The 21,108-nt window shown below is 43.3% G+C and overlaps 1 protein-coding gene across 5 annotated transcripts in view; it reads right to left on the bottom strand.

Annotated features, from left to right (window-relative positions):
• TTC7B (tetratricopeptide repeat domain 7B) overlaps positions 1 to 21,108 on the bottom strand; it is a 254,836-nt gene that overhangs the window by 87,285 nt on the left and 146,443 nt on the right. For all 5 annotated transcript variants that reach the window (XM_047080225.1, XM_047080223.1, XM_047080226.1 and 2 more), the window contains 5 exons: positions 20,737 to 20,841; positions 18,676 to 18,793; positions 16,503 to 16,560; positions 10,043 to 10,115; positions 7,110 to 7,270 (listed from right to left, as the gene is read on the bottom strand). In XM_047080225.1, the coding sequence (XP_046936181.1) occupies positions 7,110 to 7,270; positions 10,043 to 10,115; positions 16,503 to 16,560; positions 18,676 to 18,793; positions 20,737 to 20,841 (515 nt within the window). The remainder of the gene's footprint in view (positions 1 to 7,109; positions 7,271 to 10,042; positions 10,116 to 16,502; positions 16,561 to 18,675; positions 18,794 to 20,736; positions 20,842 to 21,108) is intronic.

The raw sequence follows: 21,108 nt of genomic DNA, 5'->3' as shown, positions 1-21,108 counted from the left end.
TGTATTGTATGTGTGCACACATTAGATAAATGTTGTGGATGTGTGTGTATCGCATGACAAACTAGATTTTGAAGCAAAGTGAATTATATAACTTATTACATAATGATAAAGGGTTGAATTTACCAGGAAGACAAGCAATTCTAAATTTATATGCACCTTATAGCACAGCTTTAAACTATATAAAGCAAACATTGCTAGAACTATGTGGGGAAATAGGACAATCCACCATCCCAGTGGCACATTTCAACACACCTCTGCTCAACAATTGATTGGTTAAGTAAACAAAAAACATCAGTAAGAATGAAGAAGATCTGAATAGTGCAATTAATAGCTTAATCTAATAAATATATATGAAATATATACAAATATATAAAAATGTACCTCCAAATACAGAAAGTGTTCTTTTCAAGCACAGATGGAATATTTACAAAGGAGTGACCACATGCTGGGCCATACAAAAAGTCAACACATTTCAAGTTCATATAGATTGCAGTTTCTGAACACAATTCAATGAAGTTATTAAAAGCCCATTAACAAAAGATAAGTGGAAAGACCCATATACTTGACAGTTATAAAACACAGTTCTAAAATAACCGATGGGTCAAATAAGAATAATGGAGATTTAAAGTTATTTAGAATAAAATAATGATAAAAATTTCACATACTGAAATTGTGGTCTCCCAACTAAAGCAGCACTTGGTGGGAAATTTTTAGTCTTAAATGTTTATGTCAGAAAACAAGAAAGACAAAAATTAAAAATGAACTAAACACCTAACTTAAAAGATTAAGAAGGAAAACCAAGCAAAACAAAACAAACTCAAAGAAAATAGAAGAAAGAAAATAATAGAAGAACAGAAATTCATGAAAGACAAAGTAAAAATACAGTTGAGACCATAAAAAAGCTGGTTCTTCGAAAAGATCAATGTAACAGACAAATTTCTGGCAAGGCTGTTCAAGAAAATTAAAAAGAAAGCACATTAAGCAGTATTAGGAATGGAAAAGACTTAACCATAGGTGCTACCTGACAACAAACAGATCATAAAAAAATATGAACAACTTTATGCCAAGGAAATTTAATATTTAGATGAGATGAACAAACCCTTAAAATATATGTTGTATGTTTCAGCCTCTATGTTATATGTAGCTTAATAAAATAAGTGGAAAACTTGAAAACCCCCTAATTATTATTATTAGTAGTAGTAGTATTTATGAAATTTATTGTCAAATTGGTTTCCATACAACACCCAGTGCTCATCCCAACAGGTACCCTCCTCAATGCCCATCACCCACTTTCCCCTCCCCCCACCCCCCATTATTTTTTAAAAGCATCAGAAGTCTTTCCATAGAAAAAAACCCAGCCCCAGATGGTTTTACAGGCAAATTCTACTGAAACTCATTATTCTAGAAACAGGTAATTCCAATCTTACACAAATGATTCGAAAACACCCCCAAAATGATTCCAACTCCTTTTAGGAGGCTGGCCTAATCTTGACGCCATAACTTGACAAGTATACAAAGAGAAGGGAAAATTACAAGGCATTTCACACCTGAACATAAATATAAATGTCCCTTTAAAAATTAGTCAACCAACTCTCTCATCACCTATAGCAATTCATCTCATATAATTTCATAACTAACATCTTTTGCATTACTACCATTTGGAAGTGATAATTACAATTTTATTTACATTTAAAAAATAAATAAAAATAAAAATTAGTCAACTGAATCCATTAAAATAAGCTAATATGTCATGATCAAGTTGGGCTTATTCCAAGAATGCAGAGTTAATTTAACATTAAAAAATATCAATTAGTATAACATTCAGATTCAAGGCAGTAAAATCATACAACAATCTCAATAAATATAGAAAAAGAGTTTGATAAAATTCAATATCAACTCATGATTTAAAAAGATCAACACTTAGCAAGCCAGTAAGAAGAAAAGTTCCTTATCTTCTTAAATAATATCTATAAACAAACTCGTAAAAAGCATAATTTGTAATGGCAAAACACTGAAAGAATTTTATTCAACTATACAGAAGGCCCAGTAAGGCCAGTTTTAAAAAGTTGAGGGATTAGAGATAAAGAAACTGAATTTTAATTATTTCAGGTAAAAGTCATTGTCTATACAGAAATCCCAAAGTAATCTATACATAGATTGTTAGAAGTAACAAGAGTTTAGCTGAGTTGCTGGGTCAAGAAGAATATACAAAAATCAGCCACCTTTCTACACACTAACAACAAATAGATAGCAAATTTGATAAAGAAAAAAATACTACATATATAGTGTATACAAATGAAATTTTTTTCAGGTAGTTAGGAATAAAGCTAGTTAAAAATGGGCAAAATATTTATAAGAAAAATCATAAAACTTCATTAAAAAGTATTTTTAAAGACCTAAATAATTAGATATAATGGCCATGGATTAGAAAACCAACTGTCATAAATATAGAATTCTCCTCAAACTGAGCTATTAGACTAAATGCAATTCCAATAGATTTGTTTTTGTTTTTGTTTTTGGAACTTGACAAAATTGATTCAAAAATTTATACACAAGGGGCACCTGAGTGGCTGAGTTGGTTGAGTGTCCGACTCTTGATTTTGGCTCAGGTCATGATCCCAGCATTGTGGGATCGAGCCCTGTGTCAGGCTCCGTGTTGGGCATAGAGCCTGCTTAAGATTCTCTCTCTCTCTCTCTCTCTCTCTCTCTGTCTGTCTGTCTCTCTCCCTCTGCCCTTCTCCCCAACTCACTGTCTCTCTCTAAGGAAAAAAAAATTTATATGCAAGTTCAAAGGCCTGAGAATAGCCACAACACTCTTGAAGAGCAAGATATGGGGACAAACTTACCCCCCATATAATAAAGTTGTAAGAATTCAGAAAGTGGCAATCACACACAGATGGGTACATTGACTGAAAGAACCAAACAGAAAGCTCAGAAATAGCAACCCCCCCCTCAATATGGGCATTTGATTTAAGGCAAAAATGATACTGTGGAACAACAGGGAAAGGAATCTTTTCAATACATGATGCTAAGACAAGCAATTTTTCCACAGAGGGAAAAATTACACTACATCCTTCACACCATACATATATAAAACAATCATTTCCAGATGGACCCTTAGATTTAAGTGTGAAAGGTAACACAAGAGAGCTCTTAGAATATAACTTAGGAGACTTATCTTCATGACCCTAGAGAAGGGAAAGTAAGGTTTCCTAAACTAGACACAGAAAGTAAAATCCATAAAGGAAATAACTGATAAATTCAATCGCTTTAAACATAAGAACTTCTGTTCATCAGAAGACAAGGCACAGACTGGTGGAAGATTTTTGCAACACATGTCACCAACAAAAGGACTCGTAACCATAATATATAAAGAAATGTCACCAATTGGTATGAAAAAGTCAACCCAATTAGGAAAGAAGAAAGATTTCTCCCTGTACTTCACAAAACAGAAAAGCTAAATGACCAATAAACAAATACAAAGGTATTCAACCTCATGCAACTTAAATTCACAATGTAACACCATTGCCAAAAATAAGTCTGAAACACCAGGTATTGGTGTAGGCAGCCACATGGGCTCTTGGGCACTGCTGGTGGGAAACTGGCACAACCCCTTTGGAAAATAGTTTGGAATCATTTGGTAAAATGGAAGATGCAGATACCCTATGACCCAACAATCTCACTGCTACATAATGCCTGGAGTGTTTGCACATGTGCACCAGGTGACATGTACAAGCATATATTGGGACGCCTGGGTGGCTCAGTTGGTTAAGCATCTGACTTTGGCTCAGGTCATGATCTCGCAGTTTGTGGGTTTGAGCCCTGCAATAGCTCAGAGCCTGGAGCCCGCTTTGGATCCTATGTCTCCCTCTCTCTGTCTGCCCACCCTCACCCCAACTTGTGCTCTGTCTCTCTCAAAAATATATAAATAAACATTAAAAAAAAAAAGAATATCTACAGCAGCTTTGTTTGTAACAGCTGAAAATGGAAAACAACCTGTATATCCATTTGCGATCAACTAGAAAAATACATCTTGGTATATTTGTATAATAAAATACTATTTACCGGTATAAAGAATAAATTGCTGCTGCAGGCGGTAAGGATCAACCCCAAGAATACAATGCCACACGATGAAAGCAAGCAGTATAAGGATATACTCAGTACAATTCCATTAAAAATGTTTAGATATGCAAAACCAGAAATTTTCATTCTTTGGGAGTGCAAACAGATATGGTATAGAAACACAAGGGAATGCTCAACATAGAACTCAGGATGCAGTTAACGTCCGGAGATGTTAGAGAGGTAAGGGGACAGGATAGGCAGGGATACATAGGAAATTCATAGGCAATATTAATTTTCCTTTTCTTAAACTAAGAAGTGAGCACACATGTTAACTGTATTATTATTTTAAATATATTTAATAAATAACCTTTAGCTTTTACTCAATATTTAATAACAATCATTTTAAAGGATTCTCAAATATCATATTTGAGAACACTGTAGAAGGACTTGTAATACCAATAACATGGATTCCTACCAATTACTAAGTGATTACCATGTACAAATGCCTTAAATGCACTAGCTAAGACAGCTGAACGTCCTCAGAGGGGCAGCTGGTCTCTCAAGTACTACTTATCCTTACTGTCACCATGAAATGATAAAAGATGGCACTTAAGTACCTTGAATGAGCTTAACAGGGACCAAAAAGTCTATTATTCTCTGCATCAGGCTAAGAGGCTAGCTAAATCAATGCTCTGTTCAACAGTTTAACTGCCCAACAGTTAAACAGGCCTAAGCCCAACTGTGGGAGGGGCTTTCTCCTCCATCTGGCAAGTTATCTAGGAGGAAACATCAAGCATGTCCTCAGTCTGTGTATGGCCATTGGGACACGAGAAACATGAGGCATTCCCAGGCTTCCGAGAGCCTACGGTTCTGCGGGAGACGAGCTTGTCACAAACGGATAATACGTGTCGGCATTCGGGACAGGTGCCCACATGGTCTTGTTTAGGTTGGTGATGAAATGTTTTACCCACGTTGGAAAGAAACCATGGGATCCACCAATTACATCTGGCCCCAACTTTTCACAAAGTATTCTTGGGAAGAAGTTTCCCATCACATAGGAAGAAATACAAATATTTAAAAAGCAAACAAGTCATTGGCTGCTCTCAGACCTGCTGCCATATGCTTTGCTTTTTTGAGCTTACAGCTTAACATTAAAATAACAGGCCTGCATTCTTCAAATATCTCTACTGCTGTTCCTTACTTATTCTACTTGAAAAGGCTGTCAGCTGCTGTCACTTGGAAGCATTACCATATTAGCCACCACTGTTTACTGCTCACTGTGTGGCGTGGCTATTAGTTTAATAAGCCTCCTCTCGGATGACACCCGAGGCTGTCTACACAGGAGACACACGCGGGAGTCTAACGTCTAATGAAGGTGTTGGGGTGGGAGGCAAGGAATGCCGCTTTATAAATATTGATGAGAGAAACCGAATTCAACGGCATCAGGTTGTACTTTACTGATGGGTAAAGGACCGAGTCCTTTTTAAAGTGCTTTCACCATTTTAAGATTCCTTGGGCTAACCGGCTTTGGATACAATCCAGAAATACACTCGGTGTGCAAAAGAGCACGTTTGAGGCCTGCAAGAAGTAAAACACTGCAGCAGAGCTCTTTAATTCACTCTGCACAAATAGCTGAACCTACAAAAGAAACCTCTAGTCAGAGGTTTCCTGGGTTATAATGAGAATTTTCTCGATGGGGAGAAGAGAAGTGCCCTTTTCACTTGAAGACAAAGAAATGTTTGTAATGGAAATGCGTGAACCAATTTTCCAAGGAGAGCTGAAACGCACTGATTAAAAACAGTGAAGTGATGAGGCACGGAAATAAAGCCAAAGCAGAGCCACTTAAAATTCACCACGGCGGCACTGATTTCTGAAAGTGAAGGGAGCTGCCCTGAGCCCCTGTCTGCATTCCTTCCCTCCCTCCCGCCCCAAGCCACCCCCGCCCCATCACTGACCCTGCCACTTAGACAATTAGAACTGCCAGCGTTTCTGGCCACAGTATACTGGTTACCAGGCTACTCCACTGAGGATAAAACGGGAACCAAGGCACCCACACAACAGTGTCCTTCTCCACAAAGCCTAACCGACAGGCCCGGATTCAGGGATTTGGAAGAATGTTGTGAATTCAAGTAGACCGACATGCATATGGCAGTTTACAATGTCAATTCTTCAGTTAGGTACAGACACTAATTGATTTATTTAGGGAATTCTATTTCCTAGAGAACAAAACCAAGGTACAAAGAGGTCAGTACCTTGTTGCAAGGTGCCTAAAAGATGATAACTGCCTGGAACTAGCAGAAGGCGCCGGTGACCAGGACAAACCAGCCATAAAGCCTGTTTCCCAGGCTTCAGGCACTGGAGTCGGCTCGATTTAACTGGTGCCATATCCGTGTGTATCTGTATTAGCATTTACTTCATAGTTTTCTTTAAATTGACTTTGAAACAACTCATTTGAAAAATCTGTGGTCTCCCTCTGAGCAGGAATTTCTATGAAATCACACTTTGATACACAGGTATATTTTTTCTAATGTGCATCTTAAAAAATAAAAAATGTTCGTCCACCATCCATCTAAAATCATCTTGGGGCGCCTGGGTGGCTCAGTCGGTTAAGCGTCTGACTTCGGCTCAGGTCACGATCTTGCGGTCTGTGAGTTTGAGCCCCGCGTCGGGCTCTGTGCTGACTGCTCAGAGCCTGGAGCCTGTTTCGGATTCTGTGTCTCCCTCTCTCTCTGACCCTCCCCCGTTCATGCTCTATCTCTCTGTCTCAAAAATAAATAAACGTTAAAAAAAAAAAATTTTAAATCATCTAATGTGCACCAAAGCTACATACACATTGGGAAAGACCTGGATAAGGTGTTTTAATGTAATAAGGTGACCTAACAGGCTGTGTTTGTTTCTAAATATCATGGAAAAACAAGAATAAAGGAATTTTGTACTATTTACCCTCAGGGTATCCATGAAGGACTTAAATTAGAGTGACGGAAGGGGGAAAGAAGTAAAGTTAATAACTTCTGAGTAAGGAAAAACAAAAGGCCAGGATCACTTACATAAAATTTTCTGGATATTCACTCAGGGCCATGTCAATGATATTCAGAGCATCGTGGTAATGCTTTTGTGCAGACAGTAAGAGGGCAAGAAGGTGCAGGGAGTTGGCATCATCGCCTTGAAGTTGAAGAGCTTGGCGGACGTACCCCAGAGCCTCTGGTATCTGGTTTGAAACAAAATCAAAAAGAATTTTAAAACACACACACACACACACACACACACACACACACACACACACACATACACACACAAGAAGATACCATTTCAATATCTGATTCTCTATAAACATCAAAAGTTGCTTCACCCTGTGCCACATTCAGATTTTAACCTTTGTGATAGCCCCAGGATATTAACCACAAACATGCAGACAGATGTCTTCTTCAAGCGACAGTATGACCTGCGGAGTGATGCTAGATGCTCTGTTTCTCTGTAAAACTGCCAATACCAAATCTTTTGTTTCTCTCCAAAACACAATTTCTCTTTTTCCACAAAACTGATCCAGTCTTGATTATGTCCAAGATTGTTTCACTCTCAATGGAGACACACACAAGTTGCCAGAGGTTTTTAGTGTAATTAAGCTGCCTTAGCTGAACTGTTCTCATTTTTTGAAGTATTAGTGAACTAAAGTACATAAGAAATTACAAAACCTTAAACAGAGCTTTCCAAAGGATCAGACACGCGTGAATCTTTTCAAGTTCCTTTGTCCTGGACATCTCCATCAGGCATCAAGGAAATATGCAAACAAACCAACAAACAAAAACCCCACACCTTTCCAAACTACAACCTAAAATAACTTGATCCAAGAAACAAATTGCAATGCCGCATACAAAGCAGATGTATCCAAATTCAAATAGGGTGAGATAAAACTTTAACCTTTAAAATGCAAGAGCTGTGCAAGACTCTTCAAAATTGTCCAAGCACCAGGGTTGATAAAATGCATACATAATGGATATTTGAACGCCCGAAATTCCGTGCAGGTTTAACAGTAACTGGGGGGAATTAGAACCTGACACTGGATTTCGAAATAGAGCTCAGGACTGAAGCATTCTTACACAACCACCCAGGGACTGCTTCCTGTCCCCCTGCCTCAACTCCAGTCCAGACCTCTTCTCTGTTCGCCTGCTTCTTCCCAGCCCTCAGTAACCTCACTCTGTAGCAAGAAGCCACGACTTCCCAAACCTATTCATTCTCCTCTCTGAAATTCCATTTAGGATGATTTAAGTTATAAAGCCTGGCTACAGAGACTTTCTGCCACCGAGCCATAGAATCAGGGCTGTCACAGCCTGGGAGAGGCCTCATCCAGCCCAGCCATTTGTTTACAGGGAGGGAGCCGAGTCCAGGGAGGTGACAAGACTTGAGCATTGCCATCTAGCTAGTGAGTGACTGAGTCAAGAGTGGCTCTAGACCTTCTGATTCTTCTCCTGTCCTCTCCTCCTGCGCAAATGGCATTGGCTCTAAAGATAAGAGGGCCACAGCCTTGGGGCCCCTGCCCAGCAGGGTCACTCTCCCACAGAGGTCTGGTGTCTTCACACTGCGGGCCTGCAAAGATAGCGGCTGGACCCACAAGGCCCCACCTATGTAACCTCTCTTCGGGGAGACAACCCACTGCGTGAACAGCCCTCAGCTTCCTGTTAGGAAGGTCGAAGGCAGGTGTACTTCTGGTGTGGATCTGCAGGGGTGACCAGAGTAATCAGGGACAAACTGATAACAGGATTCAACATGATGGCCTTAAGGGAGAGCTGACTGGGAAGGAATTCAAAGCTGGTTTCTTCATTCAACGAGTGTTACCGGGTACCTAACATATGGTGGGCAGTGTCCCAGGCACCAGGGTATAGTGATGAAGGTGACAGCTTCCTGCCCTCTTGGAACCTGAAGTCTAGGGAGGAAGACAGGTCCTGAACAGGAGAGCTGAGCAGGAGGAAGGAGAAGAGATGGCTCCTGCAGGAAGGAGGCTTCAGGGAGAAGGTGAGAGACGCTCCTGGTGGAGGAGGGCCCGGGGGGTCGACCCCCAGTGCGCAGCTGAGGCAGTAGCAAGCTCCCCATCCGTCCAGCTGTGAGCCCTACCATGCCGGGCGACAGGGCCCACACAGAGGAGGCATCCTGGTTTCCTCGGTCCCCGGGTCACCACGGCAAGGCACTCCTCAACACCATTCCCAGGCCCGCGGGGAGTCAGAAGCATGCCCACAGCCCCGGCCTAGCCGGGGAATGGCATGTCTGGGGAACTGACCTCTGCTTCACCCTCCAGTCAGCACTCAGGAATGTGCTGGGGTTACCACCAGTGTCTTGCACCTGGTGGGCAGGCAGGCATGCGGCCAGACTCTCAGAGCAGCTGGGAGGGGACGGGAGGGTATGAGAATGGTCAAGACGGCTTCTGGAAGCTGCTGTTGGGAAGAGGAAGGCCAGCGAAGCTTGCCTCTCCAGCAAGGAGAGTGCTGAGGAGTCCCGTATGTCGAGGGGGGAGCCACTGTGACTGTCCCTCTCTTCCACATGTTATAAAGGAAGCTGCTACCTTTTGCCCATGCCTGCCGGCAACTTCCTGTCAATCGCCAGCACCTTACGATGACCAGTGGCTAATCCCCACTGCGCAGCTCGGCACTGGGTCTGCCAGCAAGGGACAAAGGCTCTTTGGTGACTCCTGGGTTCATTCAGGGTGTCTGCCACGTGCTGCAGCCCGTGTTGCCCTCTGAACCCTCCAGATGTGTGGACGTAATCTCCCAAAGCGGAGCCCGGGACATCTGTGTCTTCACAGCAGATGCCCAAACTGACCAAAACACCAGTGGCTGTGCCGTGAGGAGTCAGCATCCTCTGAGAAGAGACTGGCTTCGGGTCAGCTTCGGGTCAGCGAAAGAAGACCAGCTACTGACTCAGAGGGAGGCGCCGAAGGAACTGTAAGAAGGCGCGCACACCAAGTTTAGAGAACGTGAGAGAAACTGACCTGTCTGGAGATGGCAAGCTGCAGAGCCAGGTAGAAAGCTGCTTGGTGATCTGTAGGTGACAGGCTGTGGGCCCTGAAAAAGTATTGATGGCCATTAGAACGCGGGAGAGGCCATTTGAACCCTTCCTATCCAATGAGTGTTCCCATTTGCAGTTTTACACGCAGGCCACATATTTACGCAACATTTCCTTCAAACTCTCCTCTTTTGTCCATTAGCAAGTGTGACGTGTTTTCCCTCTTATGGCTGTGTGTGCGTATGGCGCCGGAGCCTGCCTCTGTGTTTCGTCTAGCATCTGAAATGGCAGCCAAGGACCCTTGGCTTTGAGGAGGTGAAGCCACAAGGCCCTGAGATCTGACCCCCCAACCCCCAAGCAGACACCTCCCTTGGGCTGAGCAGGAGAAGCCCACGTGTCATGCTAGGACACGGTGAGGCTATGAGTACACTTGGCAAGGTGACAGCTGCATTGGTTAAGTTTTGGCTTGGCCTTAACACTACTCCCTCCAAATTTCGGGATTTCAGGGAAACCGTATGAAAATCAAAGACCTGGCTTTGCTTGTAAAATGAGGTTTTGGTTTTTGATGAACCATGGGAAGAGGAGGATTCTCATTCAGCCTTTTGAAGCTTCTACTAAGCTCCCTCCAGCTTACTGATGTAGTCTGCGTAACTATGCATGTAAGTCTCTGTGGCCAGACACTAGGCTTGGTTTTATTAACTGGCCTTTGACAGCGAAGGGGAAGAGGCTGTACTGGCCTCCTACTTGATTGCAAACACAGTCATTCTTGCTTTTATGTGGAGGCCAATTGTATTTCACCAAGAGTAACTCAAAATGTGACTCGACGAGGCAGAAGTCTGTGTTCAGAAGTCTGGTACGAAGAGAAAAACAAACTTTCAGTTTCTTCAAAAGGCACTATGGGGCCGACTAATTACAACTGGGGGTGGGGGTGGGGCAGACAGTACACAACCCTTCACGGTCCTCTGTCAACACTCTGGGATTAAAGGAGAATCTTCTACCAGCAGAAAACAAACCTGAGATAGAAAAGGAAGCCAAATCATTATGTATTCAATGGCAGTAAACACGTCAAGGATGTCTTCCTGTAGTAATAAGGCCTTTTGCAGAAACCATCTGTCTGCTGTGGAGAAAAGGGCTAAACAGTCTTCCAGGTATTTGGGATCCAGAAAATACGCTACTGGGTCCAACAAGTAGGGCATTGTTTAGACAAATGTGGTAGCTCCAGTGCAGGACTGGGGAAACTGGGGTGGTGACTGTCCTTTAGGTACACTCAACAGCAAAGGACCCAGACTCCCATTCCTGCGAATCTTCATTCATCATCTTGCCTCAAGACACAGCCCTCATTTCAGAGGCTGAGACTGAAGAGGTGTGCGTGTTGTCCTTTTAAATGTCATATTTCTGGGGCGCCTGGGTGGCTCGGTCGGTTAAGCGTCCGACTTCGGCTCAGGTCATGATCTCACGGTCCGTGAGTTCGAGCCCCGCGTCGGGCTCTGTGCTGACAGTTCAGAGCCTGGAGCCTGTTTCCGTTTCTGTGTCTCCCTCTCTCTCTGACCCTCCCCTGTTCATGCTCTGTCTCTCTCTGTCTCAAAAATAAATAAAATGTTAAAAAAAAATTAAATGTCATATTTCTGCCAGAGGCCTACTTGGTGGGCTCCAGGTTTTATGATTTTACAAGTATTGGTTTTCCATGAATTTGTACACCAAAGAATTTTTTTTCTTTGGTGTTCATAAAAAGTGAGATTGGAATGTCATGGTTTCTGCCTCTCCCAATTATTCAGGGAAAACGAATACACACTTAATTATGAAGAGACTTTGAATTATTTAGCATTATTTATTTTATCTTATCTTCTTTCACAATGGATGAAGCCAGGTTTTTACAACCCTCAAAAAAAACCCCAAATTCCTCAGAGCTACCATTTTCTCAGGCCAGTTTAGACTTGTCACAAATGAAGTTAAATCAAGTCACGGTTGCTTCTGCCCAACACCAACCAAGAAAAGCTGGCAATGGCTTGGTGAGTTCAGGGAGTAGATGGGGATAGTTCTGACCAAAGGCCCACTCTGGCCTCCTCAAATAATGATTAACTGCCAGCCACAGCACTATGAAAGAAACAAACCAGGAACGACAGAAATCTTGGCATTTCTGGGGTGCATCAGGACAAAACCTGAAGACTGCCAACTTGACTACCCAACTGCCAAGTTTCTAACAGGACACAACTTAAACATACACATTGAAAAATCTTATTTCAATAATTTTGCTAATGAATTAAACTGACCACTTTAGCCTATGAAAGAAAAAAGGAGATAAGGAGAATGCCCAAGAAAACAAGAAAAAGCGCACAGTGTGGAGCTCATGTAGACTCCAGAAAACTTGCTTCGGTCATGTAGAACAGTTTCAGCAGCTAGGCTTCCTGTGACAAAACTATGCCAACAGAAAACGTGCTCAACAGAAATGACCAAGCAATGCAAGTGAGAGGAAAGACATTAGTAGCGATCTTGAAAACTGTAAGCCTGCTGGACTCAGCATATGGACTTAAAGCAGCCTCATAAAGCCCATTCCCATAGAGTCAGCACCTGGTAAGGCTGCTAAGAGAAACCCAAAGACCTAAAAATGTCACCCCATGGATGCTCACAAAGCACTTCCCTTGTCAAAGCACCTCCATATCCATTAAGTCAGTTTCTCTTCTATGAGAAAAAATTCTTAGATTGCTGGCTCACTGAGGCTGCCCATCTGTCCATCCATCTACTCATCCATCATCCACCTACCCAAGTCACCCATCCATCCATCCATCCATCCATCCATCTGTCCACTTATCTGCCATCCATCTCAACTAGTCGCCCATCCATCCGCCTGCCCTTCCATCCATCTATTAGTCCATCTACTAATCTGACCACTCATCCATCCATCCATCTTAGTCATTCATCCATCCACTAATCCATCCCTCCATCTACATATCCAACCATCCACCCCTCTATCCACTCATCCATCTATCCATATCCACCTATCCATTCACTCACACATCCATCCAATCATCCATCCACCACTCATCCATCCATTCACCCTAGTCATCCATCCATCCATCCATCCATCCACCCATAAATCCATCCATCCATCCATCCATCCATCCATCCATCCATCCATCCACTCATCCATCCTCATCACACATACACCCACAAATCCATCCATCCATCCATCCATCGGTCCGTCCATCCATCCATCCATCCATCCATCCATATTATGCAGTACCTATTGCAATGCCAGGACATGTCCTAGCCTCTTGGAGAGGAAGGAGATGAAAGAACAACACAAGCGTCTTTCCTTCAGAAGCTCCCCACAACCCTGCAGACGGGGAGACCCAAAGTGATCGTTACAGTGCAGTGGGAGCATGTCCTGGGAGAGGTATGCCAGGGTGCTATTGGAGAGCATGGATGGGCCTCCCAGACCACCTGGCTGAAACTCAGAATGCCTTGAGGTCACTCTAGTGCTTTCCTAGACTCTGGTTCCAACATCCTCTAGAGATGAACCAAGAATATAGAGAAGGCTGACCAATTTGAACCTGGTCCATAAGACACATACCTGGTAACAAGAACAACTGTAGTTTATGAAGCATCTACTATTAAGCATCCTGTCCAAGAGCATCCAGCAAAAGAGGTAAAGCCAGAAGTGAAATTCTGAGGCCTTGTCTCCCTAGCATAACACCCCATTGCCTTGTTTAGCCAACTCTTAAGGTCCCATTAGTCCTAATTACAGTGGACATGGGATCTGTGTGTTATTAAGGAAATAAAAAACACAAACCTGATGAAAGTTATTACTCAGGAACCTCCCTTTAGTTACACACATAGGATATGACCAACTTGTCCCGGTTTGCCCAGGATATTCCTGGTTTTAGTACTGAAAGTCCTATATTCTGGGAAACTGCCCAGTTCCTGACGAACTGTGCATAAAACATGCCACATTAACTTAAACTGAAGCTAGGAGGGGGAGAGAAAAAAAAGAGCGAGATTGGACCCCCTGTAACACTTTATATGGCAAATGTGAATGACACCATGTCACCTCTTCCTTGTGGGGCAGCCCAGATTGCTGCCGTTGGGGGGTCAAGCTGCTGAAACATGCTCTCGACTGTTTGCAGACTTGCTTTCCTCTGGAGGACACAAGAGCACAGAAGTAGCCACTCAGACCACTTGTGTGTCTTCAGAAAGCTCAGAAGACAACACTGTTTTTCCTCGTGATTCTTTCGTACCAGGCAAATGAGTTGGTTCAGCTGCTCGGGCTGAGTGTATGAGTCAGCAAACAGCTGAGGGTCTCAGTATTAAGATGCAGTCATGCAACTAGGAGGTCTTCAAAAATCGACTTTTGGAATCCACTAGAAAGCAAATCTTTCTGAATTCTGACTCCGGTCATAATTAAGAGTTAATTCTCACATGCTATATCTATAACCCCATCCCCTTCTTTTGAAAAGTAGGATCCACACCCAGCGTGGAGCTCGAACTCACAACCTCGAGATCAAGAGTTGCACCTCCACCGACTGAGCCGGCCAGGAGCCCCAACGTCATCCTTTTTGAATTATACTGTTTTCTCTTTAAACAAAAAAATTGTCAAACAACGGTATAAACAGAATTGTGGGCAGAAGATTTACAATACACAGTAAATAAGTACTTCTCAGCCAAGTGGTTTTTAAATACCCATTTACATTTAAGAAGTAATACAAATCATTCTTATTTACCTCACATCATTCCCTTATAGATTTTTGTTAAGTCTCCAGTGCACTGGAATAGCTCTAGCTAATGAACGTACTTGAAACAAAATAATTTTATTCCTTTGAAAAATATTCTTTATTTCACACAAATACTAATGTAGGTTAGCCTTCCCCAATATGATCGTGTAGGTTAGCAGGATTTTATTACTCTTTATTCCCATATGAACTAATATTTTTAAAAATCTCCATGAATTAAAACCCAAGCAAAAAAAGGAACAAAAAGGGATTTCAGGCCAATGGAATAGCTGTTATATAACATGAAGTTACGAATTCTGGCAGCTCAAGGCAGACCACCGCCATGGCTGTTTTTAGACAGTCGGGAAGATGTGCCGATTTAAGAAAAATGAAACAGATGTGATGGCCACTTTTCATAGGCATCCATGTGTGGGCTTTACAAACTAGGACTGCAGGACGTGAAACTCCAAATCATTTGAAATGGAAATGCTTTCCACACTCCATGCTGAAGAACGTTAACAAAAGCTTAGCATGGAGATAGGAGGTCTGTCTGCAGATGTCAAGTGGTACTTTGCGTCATTAACCAGTCTGGGACTGGCAAAAGGGAAGAAGCTATCAGCATGCCTGCTAGGAAACGAAAAGAAACGAGACAAAAGAGTCCCACAGTAACTGAAGCCGGGTGATAATGATTTCATGAAAAAAGGGACATGTGCGCAGTGACAAATCTGTAGGCAACCCCAGTTACTAAGAAAAGAAATTGAACAGAGGTTATTTGGTATTGAGAGGTCCTCATAAAATTTTCAGATAAGTAACGAAGTTTCTAATACAATTCCAAGAAATCAGTGTAACTCAGATACATTTAAGGTGACAGGATCAATACCGATTCAAGATTTGACATCACGGGGCTACCCCTGCAGGCAATGATTCGTTTGGGTGATTTATTATACCTGTGGTAAGGAATAAAATTAGGGCGGCAAAGTATCGTAGGTACGAGGAAAGCTGAGTGGGAGTCAGGCGACCTTGATTCTACCCTGACTTCAGTAGCTGTGTGACTCTGGCAACCCTTTTCCCTCCTGCACACCTTAGTCCCTTACCTGAAGTAGACACACCACTTGTTGGTCTGTCTTATTGGCATGAGGATCAAGTTCAAGGAGGAATGCGAGAGGTCACTCGAGCATTCTCTAATTATAAAGGTGCCCTCCTAATTTCATGAAGAGCATAATTGATGGAGACAATCACAAGGCTTATGGAGCTCAGCGGCAGTGCGGGGTCTGAGACTTGCTGGCCTGTCTTATCACAGCATCTCAGAAACTGTCCTAAAATCTGGCCTTTTCATTTCTTATAAACATCTTTAGCATGACGTGTAAAACAAACAAACAAACAAACAAAAAAAAACACAAAGGCTAGAAAAGAAATGATCCCTTTTCTAGATGATGACAATTGTCTTTAATAAAAGGAAGCATCTCCCCAGACATACAAAGTGTCCATCTTCTTAGAGCTGAAATCATTTAATTAGGAATGAATAACATGCCCAAGTGGATAAACAGATTAACAATGCAGATTTACGTAGCAACAAGTGGGGCAGCAAGTTTTGATACTGTGTGTTCGGTGCTCGAGATGAAAAGACTCCCGGGGGGAAAATACTGTTTACATAATCTTTATAAATATCTCTTCTTTTTATACTTTTCATACTTTGGTGTCATTATGCACAGCCGAGTGAAAAGATGAACTCCCACTCACCTCTGAAATGCAAGAAGCGCCTTTCTCTGTAGGACCTCCTGCATCCCTCGCAAAGAAGCTAAGAAAAGGGTTCCATTAGTCAGTGGCATGGAAGATCGGGGAGTTTCTGACAAACACAAAGCTCATCATAAAAACTGTACATGCAACTGGGTTAAAAGCAACACAGGACTGTGTGCCCAGCCCCGTCCGAGCACTGGGAAATGAAGCCCAGACCGCCCCCAGACGGTTGCACTCTGTGGGCACAGCTGTGGAGCCATGCCGAGGGGACAGTATGAGTTGGCTGGTCACCTTGATGCCCCAAGCATAGGGGGCTGTTGTCAAAAGATCAGCTGGGAATTCCAGAGAGGAGCGCGTCTGCTTTCTCGAGCGCGGGCATGTGGCTTCCGGGGGGAAGACTGCCTCTACTGGATGGTCCAGAGAGATTCAAGCACCAATGGTGTTGATGAGACGGACTTCGGTTCCTTCTGGCACTGACAACTATGATACTGGGCCAAGGGAACTAGCTTGATGCCATACGAGGCCGGTTTAAGTCACACTGGACAATGGCCAGGATCTTTAATACCTTGATGTGAACATAAGGGATAGACCAGGCAAACCCACAACTGATACTAGAAAATCAGCTGAAAAGTGTGAGGCCATCTTGCTGTGAGCCCACACGTCCCCTGTATAGAGCATATGAGAAACGGCTTCCTTAAGGTCTGTCATGGGAACTATAAAGGTACTTTTTCCTAGGGCATGAGAAAAAGTCCTGGAGGAACCTGCTTAGGGTTGGAACTGAGGAGGCCCTATCGAACAACCCAGCATGGCCGATCCCCTCCGGCCATGATACTGAGAATGGTGGACAGATGTCCCAAGGGCCATAGCTAACTTAGAACAACAGTGACTAAGCTAGAGAGCATCTCAGGCGATCCTACTAAACCATGAATGCAAGATGAGGCTCAACAGGTCAAGCACCTCTCCCGAAATTACAGGGCTAATCAGGGCTGGGGTCCAAACTAAGACTCTATCTGGATAAATATACGGCATTAAACTTAAACTTCACTGAAAGTCGCCCATAGTTAAAACAATGTGCTGGGTGTTGCCAGTGTATCATGTATGCAAAAAAGATTAGCAAAAAAAAAAAAAAAACACAAAGAAACAAAAAACAAAAACAAAACCCAAGCCCATTATTGAAAATCGATTGATAATGTGAAATTTCTCTAAGGTCTTTGATTTTTTTAGGGCAGAGGAGAAGAGGATTTGGGGTAATTTGTAAAGTAAACTACAGCAAAACTATAAAGAAAGTGAACACTATACAAGTCAGGATGGTGTTTTTCCTTCATGGGGACTGTGATCAGGAGCGGGGGGGGGGGGTGGGTGGGGCAGGGGGGACAGGAGATGTTCCCCGGGCAGCTGGTAAGGTTCTATCTCCTAAGCAGGGTGGTGATTACAAGGATATCTCCTGTATCCTCATTAGTTAATGATGCATTTGCTTTGGAAATTTTTTTTTATTCGTGTTATATTTAACAACAAAATGTTAAAGACATAATAAGAGTTCAGGAAAGTAATTTATCAGTTTATATTTCCTGCAAACCTACCATTGAAAGCTTCATCAGGTGTACAAAACATAATTAAGATTTTTAAAAAATAGCTGGGACCCCCAAATTCTACGTACATCCAACAAGCATGTCCCCCCGCATGGGTATTTGGTAAGCTGTTGCACAGCATGTGCACATATCTGAACTAAAATGTGCTACTAGGGAAGGGGCATCCTGAGCAGTCAAGGGAAGCTTCCTGGAGGAGGCTGGCCCTAAACTCTTCCACATTCCTGTGCCTAAGACACAACATCCCTTCACATGGGGACAGCCCAGCCAAGTGCCAGGGCAGACGCAGGTGCAGGCTGGGCTGGGTGAACCATCTCTCAAGACCCTGCACCTGCCAGCTGGGCACCCCGTGCACCACCAGTCAGTGTACCTGGCGCACAGGGCCTTCGCCCCCGCGCTCCGATTCTCCAACCAGTGGGAGCGAAAAGGACAGCAGCAGCAGGTCCCCACGGGACGGCACACCCGAGTGACCCAACTTAGATGCATACTCCTGCGACAGTCCTCTGTGAGGGCTGTGGCAACCCTGCAGTGCAGACGTAGGGAGCCCAGCCCTGAGGAGCCCAGATCCCTTGGGGCGGGACTTCTCTCACCATCAGTGGCCTGCAGACTGTACGTGAGCCCCAGAGCTAAGTAGCCTTTGGCCTTGAACTCTGACGTTTTCTCTCCCGCATCAACGACGGTTTTGGCAAACTTCTCGGCCTCTTCCAACTGAAAAACCAGACAAGTTGAAAACGACAACAACCTGCAGAATTTCTAACATGAGTTCCCATAAGCGTCTGCTGGCAAAACCAGATTTCTGATGAGTCACTGTGAAAATAACTCCCAGGTCTTCCAATTCCACTCTGGTGATTCTGTTCTCTTTATTTGAGCCTGTCTGACAGACCTCAGGGCTCCCACCTTGCCTTTCTTTCTTTCGAGTTTGCCTTAATGCTTTTTTTTTTTTCACTTCTTTTCCAAGGTCATTTTCATTCTTGGTGGGGTTCTATCTTTTTCATCTTTAGTTTTTACTAATTTGTTCTGTAATTGGGCTGTGCTAGGGATTCAGAAATCGGATTGTAAACAAATAATATCTATAATAATTATAGAGGTAACTTATATATAATATATATATGTTTTATATAATAAAGTTCTTAAAACATTTGGTGTCTGGTCCTTCCTTTTTTTTTTTTAATGACAAAAAGAACACATTTGGGCTTGGATTCTCTTTCCCACAGCTGTTAAAAATTTCAGAACCCCCCATCTATTTATTATACAATGCAGAGCACATGGACCTCACGTCAGCAGATTCCAATGAGAAAATGTGAAAGGACCACAAATTTCATGGCTCTTTCCAAGCACCCGGAAACGGCACCCACAGTAAGACCTTTTGCACAATTTATTAGAAGCCAAAATGATAAGATTTGTTTCTTCAAAATATGGCAAATGTTGGGGCCACGGAGGCTGGGTGATAATACCCGGGAGTTCATTACACTCTTGACTTGTGGGGTGTTTGGAAATTTTAATAATAAAAATGTAAAAAATATATATATACAGAAAAGATTTGTTCTGCTCATCTTCACACACAAAAAAAGAGAGTCCAATTTATTTTTGGCCTTAGGGAGAGATCTGAGTGACAGTCACGAACAATGCCATGGCTGGAAGGGGCGCGACAGTCATCGCCGGAAAGTGGCATTTTCAAAACGGAAGGGTCTGTCCAGCTCTTCCGCCCACTGCTGGAGCCTGCCTGTGTGGTTCCCTCGCCTGTGGCACCGAACTGTCCGAAAGTGCATGAACCACACGACGCCTTCAGAGCTGTGAGCCTCAGGTGAGAACCTGCCCTTTCAAAATGTCTTTTTCCTTCCACACTTCCCCAAGTACAATTTAGCGGAAGTAGAACACGTTCTTCCCAGGGCTTACTTTCGTCCTGCTGCGTGAGAATAAATGGAAAAAAAAAACAAAAAAACAAAACAAAACAAAAAAAACAAGCAGCGAGGACCGTAACAGCAAAAATCCTCAGCAAGGCACCTCGGTCTTTGGAGCAAATTCTTCTTCTAATTAATCTTGACGTGAAGTTAAAGAAAAGAAATTAAAACTGGATCGTCTGTGGTAATGATCCATACCACCACCTCAGCGGTTAGTCTGGCTTTTCTACATTCTATTCAAACGGTATTTTTTTTTTTTGAGGTACTAGCACTGTTACAGATGGGACTATTCCCAAATTCAAATCTGAGCGACAGGAAAGCCTACGTGAAGCAGGAGGAACGAACAGCATTGGTTTACACGTGAGCTGCAGGAGAGAATGACTCTTCTCTTCTATAGAAAACCTCCGCTCTGCTAAGAGTGAATCACTCAGTGACATACACCTTTCCAGTCCCGCATCCCTTCTTTGCGTACAGCAAGGCTGGTGTGAGTACGAGTTCCAATTCTCTTTTATCAGTTCTGCCTCTTTCATCAACTGAAGCACATTCCTGTGAAAAAGAAAACCCTGGAGTATCCCGGGAACGTGATTCTCCTCAGTCCTGGCGCGGTGCGTTGAGGCCGGAGGGGTTCTGGGGTTTGGGGCTTTGGGCGGCCTTGTTTTGGGGTAGGTGATGAATTGCCACTATTCTCTCTCAGTGTTTTGAAGTGAAAGAGGTCACTGCCTGAGCGCGCGGGGCCCCAGCCCTACTCACCCAGTGAAGGGAGCCCACGCACAGCTTCGCGGCGAGGAGTGGGATGGTGGCGTCGTCGGGCTTCAGACGGATACACTCTTTCAGCACCTTCACGGCACGAGCAGACTTGGCAAAAGGAAATTATTTCTGTAAAACTCAAACTTTTTTGACAGGACCAAATACAGGGGCCTTCCCTGAGGGGTTTCAGTAAGGGTGGCCTCTTCACGAGGCTTCTCAACTTTGAACCCAAGCGAGCAGGGGCCTGAGGATGGTGACAACCAGAGCTTGGGGCTCTCGAGTGACGGGAGTAAACTGTGGTTAGGACAAGTAGAAATGCTTCCCTGGAATCGCCCTAATTTTCTTCCTTACTTGTGTAGCCGTTGCAAAAACAAG

Source organism: Lynx rufus, unplaced genomic scaffold, assembly GCF_022079265.1.
Source record: "Lynx rufus isolate CCGP_SWC_20201006 ecotype Redwood Valley unplaced genomic scaffold, mLynRuf1.p SCAF_17, whole genome shotgun sequence".
Classification (NCBI taxonomy): domain Eukaryota; kingdom Metazoa; phylum Chordata; class Mammalia; order Carnivora; family Felidae; genus Lynx; species Lynx rufus.
This window is presented reverse-complemented; position numbering and strand designations above follow the sequence as displayed.